At 42.2% G+C, this 7,580-nt stretch overlaps 1 protein-coding gene across 1 annotated transcript; it reads left to right on the top strand.

Annotated features, from left to right (window-relative positions):
- Positions 1-41: 41 nt before the first annotated feature.
- LOC102192888 (cornifelin-like) lies at positions 42-1,001 on the top strand. Its single transcript, XM_005733104.1, has 3 exons — positions 42-143; positions 238-425; positions 500-1,001. Exons 1-3 carry the CDS (start codon positions 77-79, stop codon positions 731-733), a joined length of 489 nt encoding a protein of 162 aa, XP_005733161.1. The 5' UTR covers positions 42-76; the 3' UTR covers positions 734-1,001.
- The last annotated feature ends 6,579 nt before the right edge of the window (positions 1,002-7,580 follow it).

Raw genomic sequence — 7,580 nt, forward strand, 5'->3', positions numbered from 1 at the left:
GTATTTGGGTTTTCTCTACTTCATTCTGCTTTTACAGAGTAATTATTTAGTGTCTGTGGCTGAACTTCAACACACAATGGCAGAAAAACCCTTGATAGACTGGGACAGTGGTCTCTTGGATTGCTTTGAGGATGCGAGTACTTGTAAGATGAACTTTAAGATCTTTTTCTTGTCATTTCTGGGGTCTTAGGCACTTCAGACATGTTAACACTTTGGTGATGTATTTCTGTTTTTCAGGCTGCTATGGTTTCTGGTGCGGCCCCTGCCTCGCCTGCACCGTTGCTGGAAGGTTTGGAGAGAACAACTGTCTCCCTTTGTGTGATATGTGCTGTTGTGTTGTGTCGACAGTCTTTGGCCTTCCAATTTTTCCACCTCCTGCAGTCTTGTCTTTAAGGGCTGCCATGCGAAACAGATATGGCATCAAGGTATGAAGCAGTGACAGTGAGACAATGTCATGAAGCAGAAAGAAAGAAATAATGGTTTTACCGTCTCTCTGCAGGGCTCTCTCTGTAAGGATATTGCAATTTCCTGTTGCTGCTGCACGTGCTCCTGGTGTCAGATGCATCGTGAGTTAAAGCATCGTAAGCAAGCCCCCACTGTGGTCAACATACAGAATAACAACATTGTGAACATGCAGCCTGTTCCAGTCATGCAGGCACCCATGATGATGCCTGTACAACCAGTGCCAGCTGCTTATATGGCTCAACCAGCAGTCACTGTGATCACACAGTGACGAAATCCGAGTTTGTGTTTATGTTTCTATCAGTGATACGAGACAATGAAGTCATTTTGAATTGAGAGTATCGTTAAATATTTCTATCAGCTTAGATGCATGAGTCGCCTTTTTAGATTAGTCAGTGCATAGCTTCAGTAATAGTCTTAATTTTTCTGCTAATGAGAAAAACATAGTTGCATGTAGAGAGCTAAACGTGGTGTTAGATCTGCTCTGATGTTAAAACTGATGTAAAGTGTTTTTTCATCAATAAAAATATGAAATCCAAGACATTTATGATCATTTTGCAATCCTACTTTAGATTCACCAAACTCTGCTTCAGATCAGTTTACAGTTTACTGAGATTGATGAAAACCTGATGTGCTCTTCACAGCTTTCATGACACAAAGATCAAACAGGAGTCCTGCAGTGGCTTTTTTCATTTTTTATTTCACTCCTCATTAATTTGTCTTTCTTAAAATGTGTCTAAGTGTGTGCTGTGTGGCAGGAGGAAGGACCCAAATGCAGGACTATCAGCAGGAAAAATTAAACTCAAAGCACGAAGCTCTAACTGGAAAACCGTTAACAGAGAACTAAGATGTTACCACAAGCACAAAGGCGAAAACACAACACGGTGAGGGTACGATACAACAACTAACAGAGAGAAACACTTAAATACTCAAGCAGGACAGCGAGAGAATGGGGAACAGGTGGTGACACAGCCGGGACAAATAATGAGATGATGAGGAAGCAAAATCAGACACACTGCACACAGGACATGGACTATCAAAATAAAACAGGAAGCACATGACAGGCACAGAAACAGAACATGGAGCACAGAGACAACAGTAACTAACAGTGACAGGAGGCGAACAACACAGAGACTCAAACACAGGCTGAGGTGACGCGACTAAGATCACTGAGAGCTAAAGAAACCCAACAACATGAACAAGAACAATCAAAGAACATAATTACAAAGACTGAAATACAAATACTGGGTCTTTGTGACAAAATGTCTTTTATAAATAGCAACACAGAATCCAAATGGAGTAAATTAAAAACTCACGTTTTATATGTACTTACAATGATGCTTGGTGTCAAAAACAAATCTGAAAAGATTCAGTGATTACACAGCACAGAGCAAGGACAGTAAAGAAGGTCTATAAGGAATACCGAAACAATGATACAAATACAAACAATGAGATTCTTAAACAGCTGATAACTCTCTGGGTTTACATTAAATCTGGGATAAGGAAGGAGGTCATATAGGAATACAGCTCACCGCAGACAAACAGCCAACAAGGTGAAACATGATATCACATTAAAATATCAGGAGTTCTTTGCTGTGACTTGCCTAACAAGTAAGACCAGGAAAAGAATTAAAAGTAGACTTCTTGGGTGATCTGACTATTTTTAGACTGGAGTCAGAAACAGATCTGCTTTCTCATAAAACAAGAAGAGAGAAGAATCAGAGAAGTTTACTGCTTTGTCATTTTTTCAAAGCAGTTTTGTCACACAGTGCCTCCCTGTGGTCACAGTTGGCAATTACATAACACAAACTCTAAATGTGACTAGTGTCACTGCAAAGCGGAGTGCTGCTCCTGGATTCAGATGTATTAAAACTGGAGTTAAAGCATTACAAGAAAAACAGTCTTCAGTATCGAGAGTAAATCACAGTTTAAATCACTGTTTCAGGTCGAGTCCAACAGCTCTAAAAACTGAAAACTAACAACAAGGAACAATAACCTGTTGTCACGTCATCAAATTAGGAATTGAATATTTGCGTCACTTAAATGACAAAGAAACAATGACCAGCAGCAGGTCTATGCTTAGTTAAGTTGTCTGACTTTTAAAGATTAAAGATTAAATAATGTGGCTGGTAGGGCTGCAACAATAGGGTTATACAGCTGGGAGCAAAATCTAAACTCCTTTAAATGAGTTAAATCTCAAAAACATCTTCTGAACAGTAACCCTGGGTGTTACTCAGCTGAGTGCAGGAGGAAGACGAGGTATTCAGAGGAAACCCACACAACCACAGGGAGACCAACCAAACTCTACTATGAAGGGATCCAGCCAGGGCTTGAACCAAGATCCCTTGTTGCGTCTCCTCCAACCAACAGCCGCGGCAGGCAAAACATAAGGACACAGATGATGCGCAAAAATAAACACATGAGATCCACTTCTGTACTATTTGCTCATTTAATTCCACGTTGTAATGTCCACTATACAAAATAAGCACATGGGATCAAACAGGATACAAATGCACAGACTGCACAAACATGAACACAACTCACAAACATTACACCAATTGCTATGTCAAACTACAACATCGGCCTATGGCATCAATTAGTGCACTAAACCAAACTCAGGCTGCATACAAAAATGCATCAAAATGACTCAAGCTGTGGTCAATAGAAAGTTTCCCCTCATGTTCACGCTACCTTCGTGTCATCAACATCAGGTGTGGTGAACAGGTGAGTGCAACCACCTTTATCACCTAACACACCCATGAGTCACGCCCCACACCCGTGCACCAATACAGTGTGTGCATTTAAACCAACCCTCTTAATCCAAAAAAGGAACGACTCAACTCATATGGCTCCTAAATACCGGCCCCTAATTATTTCAGATCAATAATTACGTCATACTTACCATGTAGGAGACATTGATAGACATAATCAATCCTTTATCAAACATTCAAGGATAAAATTTTATTCAAAAATAAACACATCCACATTCATTCAAGTAGCCATTTGATAAAGTCACATAATCCTCATGACTCTTCTGCTTCCTCTAAAAGAGACACTTTAATGATCGGCCCGTCCAAAGAACCAGTCTTTGTTTTAATACGAAGCTGACATACAGTCCTTTACCATCAGAAATTGCTTCCACAACGCTTCCAGGCACCCAAGAGTTACGAGGCGCAGAATCATCGACAACGATAACCACATCCCCGAAATGACCATCCATCCATCTTCTTCCGCTTTATCCAGGGCCGGGTCGCGGGGGCAGCAGCCTAAGCAGAGAAGCCCAGACCTCCCTCTCCCCAGCCACCTCCTCTAGCTTTTCCGGGGGAACACCAAGGCCAGCCGAGAGAAATAATCTCTCGAGCGTGTCCTGGGTTTGCCCCGGGGCCTCCTCTCGGTGGGACATGCCCGGTACGCCTCACCCAGGAGGCGCCCCGGAGGCATCCTTGTCAGATACCCGAACCACCTCATCTGACTCCTTTTGATGTGGAGGAGCAGCGCCTCTACTCTGAGCCCCTCTCGGATGCCTGAACCTCTCACCCTGAGAAGTTCAGGAATGACGTTCCGTCCAATTCTCTGCCTTTTCTGACGCTCTTGAACCTGGGGCAGGGACTCTTTAACCCAGCGCTTCCAGAACAGGTCAGACATGTACTGTACTTGTCTCCATCGACGTCGTCCATATACATCCTCCTAAAACACTCCTGGTGGCATCAATGGCTTGGTCTTAAGCAGCAACAGATGGTTAAGAGTCAAATCAGCAGGATTACATGATGTATTAACATATCTCCACTGAGAAGGTTTGGACACTAAGTATCTCTGTCACCCGGTTTGCTACAAATACTTTAAACCTTGAAATTTCATTTCTAATATATTACAAAAAGCAAAAAGTAACTGACTGTGCCATAACCCTCCTCGCTTGCATCTGCAAAGTGATGTAACTGAGCAGAAGCAACATCTCCAAAGTTAGGTTTAAAAAAAAAAAAGGTCAACCTTAAAATCTGCAAGAAGGCAAAGATCATTCAGCCAAACTGTCCATTCTTGTCCAACAGTAACTGGCAACACATCATCCCAGCCCCAACGATTTCTGCACAATTTCTGAAGGATTAACTCAGCAGGCAACACAACAGGTGCCAAAAACCCCAAAGGGTCATAGATCGAGCTCACAAGGGACAATATCCCTCTCCTTGTGAGAGGTTTGTTTTTAAGTGTTCCTGCTGAGGTATGCCAGCGAGTACTGCTCTTCTGTTGCTAATCCATTTGGTGAGCTTAAAGCCTCCTTTAGCACAAACAGCAACAAGTTCTTGATGGAGCAACACTGCCTCTGCTTCAGACCCAACAGAGGTAAGGCAATCATCCACATAAAAATTATGTAGAACATTATTGACAACTTCAAGTCTGAACTGATCTCTGTTATCCTCTGCACATTTCCTCAAGGCAAAACTCGCACAACTTTGAGGTGAGGTGGCTCCTCAGGTGTACTTTCATTCTGTATTTCACCAGATCCTGACTATGATCTCCGTCTGGCCTCCACAGAAACCTTAACAGATCTGCGTCTTCTCTTTGTACTCTGACCTGATAAAACATAGATTCAATATCTGCCATTAGCACAACAGGCTCTTTACGGAACGCACTTATTACCCCAACTAGCAATCTAGTAAGAACTGGGCCTTACAGAAGCTGTCCATTCAGATACACTCCATGAAATGAAGCACCATAATCAAAGACAACCCGCAACTACTTCTTCTGTGGGTGATGCACCTCATGATGTGGAATATACCACAACCCTCCATCACCGCGATCCAATTCTTCAGTAGGCACCTTCTCTGCATACCCTTTGGAAATAATACCAGTCATAATAGTGGTGTAACTGACATGAAATAAGCCATCCGTGATAAACTTCAGTTTAAGGCTCATAGCTCGCTGTTCTAAAGCCTTCTTATTATTTGGCATTTTTACCTGATTGCACCTGAAAGGTAAACCAATGGTATAATGACCATCAACCAACTTAACAGTGTCGATCACTGACTTCATAAACTGCTGATCTCTAGACAAAGCAAACTGCTCATTCTGAATGCATTCTGGAAAATCAGCCTTCATTTGACGTTCCCACCGCTCATCCAGTCTTACCATGGAAATCCTATTGACACTCACATCAAAAATATCAGTCTTGCAATCTTCTCTGAAAGGACCATTCACCGTCCAACCCAGCATAGTTTTTACTACATGGGGACCTCCATCCTGACTTCTAACAGCATCCCATGGCTCTAAAGCCTTGGGCACATTGGTTCCGATCAACAGATCTACCCCAGAATTTATCTCCAATATCTTAATATGGTGCAAATGTGGCAATCGGGCAATATTGCATTGATGAACATTCATGCTTTTCTGTGTAAATAATTCAAGCAAGTCACAGTAGTGATCTAAATCCAAGCCCACTACTTCCATATCTGAAACAAGATAACTACTGACCATCTTCTCCTGACCCATTGTACGTAAAAGAATGCCAGTTTTCCTTCCTGAAAGTTTCAGCCAATTCATGAACCCTTCAGTACAAAATGAAGCTGAACTCCCAGGATCTAGAAAAGCATAGGTTATCAGTGACTGATTATCCTTTCTTGGACTTCACTGTAACTGGTATTATGGACAGAGCACTATTTTGCCCACCGGCCGCAGTCACTTGCAATCTTCACTTGCCTTTTGACAAACTCAACAACATCACTAAAAACCACTTTAGAGTGAACCCTCTTCAACAGATCGGACGCAACATTTCCTGATTATCCCTGATTTTATAAAGCAAGCTTTTCATAACTGCTTGCATGTTAGCAGAGACATTAAACTCATGCAAGGACTCAACATCTCCCATTGCATTACAACATTGCCTTAATAAAAACCCATATTCCGGCAAAGCCTTCACATCCTCAGATTTTAAAGGAGGTCATTTACTGACCCTTTCAATGTAGGCAGCAGCAATTTTCATCGAATTGCCAAAGTTTTCCAGGAGCAAAGATTTAGCTTTAGCATATCCATACTCAGCAGGCATATACTGACAGCTTCTCACCATTTCTCTTGGATGGCCTCTGGTGTATTGCTTGAGAAAATATAAACAATACTTAGCACTGTGAGCTTGACTCTCCACCATGTCTTCAAAAGCTCTCATAAAGGTTTGGTATTGCAACGAATCACCATCAAAAAACTGAATGTCACGCCTTGGTAGCAAAAACAGAGAATGTTGCTCAGCCAATAAAGCTGCGTTTCGCCTTGTGACCTTCATCAGGGTCACCCAGGATGACCCTGATGAAGGCCACAAGCCGAAACACGTTGGTCAGGCAATAAATCTTGGACACACAATTAACAGGAGCAATATCCCCCACTAATCTGCCTATTAAAACTAACTCACTCAGCCTAGTCTTCTGTGCATACTAGCAGTGGATATTTATGTACCATACTGTCAGCTGTGAGGAAGGCAAACTGTCTTAAACAAACTGCGGCGGTACTCCCGAGCCAATGGCTTCAGCCGCCTGATGCACAATAACTAGAAAGCAAATCAGTACAATGCCTAATGCAGCTGTACCGCTGAAACCTAACAAGGGAATAAAACTGAAGGAAATCTGTTGTGTGAAGCCACAGGCTTACTCTAAAGGCTGCGTGGACAACAGCAACAGCAAACCATAAAACTCCCACCAATAAAACTCATCTATATATAAAAAAATCCAATAAAACCTAAAAAGTCTTCTGTTGACAAGATGTTGCAACTCCTCCAACCAACAGCCGCGGCAGGCGAAACATGAGGACACAGATGACATGCAACAATAAACACATGAGATGCACTTCTGTACTATTTGCTCCTTTAATTCCACATTGTACAGGGGGGGGCATTTATATGAATACACCGTAATAACATGGGAATGGTTGGTGACATTAAAGTCCTGTTGTGGCACATTAGTATATGTGAGGGGGCAAACTCCTCAAGATGGGTGGTGACCATGGTGGCCATTTAGAAGTCGGCCATCTTGGATACAACTTTTGTTTATTCAATAGGAAGAGGGCCATGTGACACATCAAACTTACTGGTAATGTCACAAGAACAACAATGGTGTGCTTGGTTTCAACGTAACTTTATT

Source organism: Pundamilia nyererei, unplaced genomic scaffold (assembly GCF_000239375.1).
Source record: "Pundamilia nyererei isolate P.nyererei 1_Seehausen unplaced genomic scaffold, PunNye1.0 scaffold00050, whole genome shotgun sequence".
Classification (NCBI taxonomy): domain Eukaryota; kingdom Metazoa; phylum Chordata; class Actinopteri; order Cichliformes; family Cichlidae; genus Pundamilia; species Pundamilia nyererei.

Bases quoted from the DNA above. Each gene is read 5' to 3' on its own strand.
- LOC102192888 (XM_005733104.1), top strand. From the start codon at position 77: ATGGCAGAAAAACCCTTGATAGACTGGGACAGTGGTCTCTTGGATTGC. The intron at 144-237 runs GTAAGATGAACT...TCTGTTTTTCAG, and splicing joins CTTTGAGGATGCGAGTACTT to GCTGCTATGGTTTCTGGTGC. The intron at 426-499 runs GTATGAAGCAGT...GTCTCTCTGCAG, and splicing joins GAAACAGATATGGCATCAAG to GGCTCTCTCTGTAAGGATAT.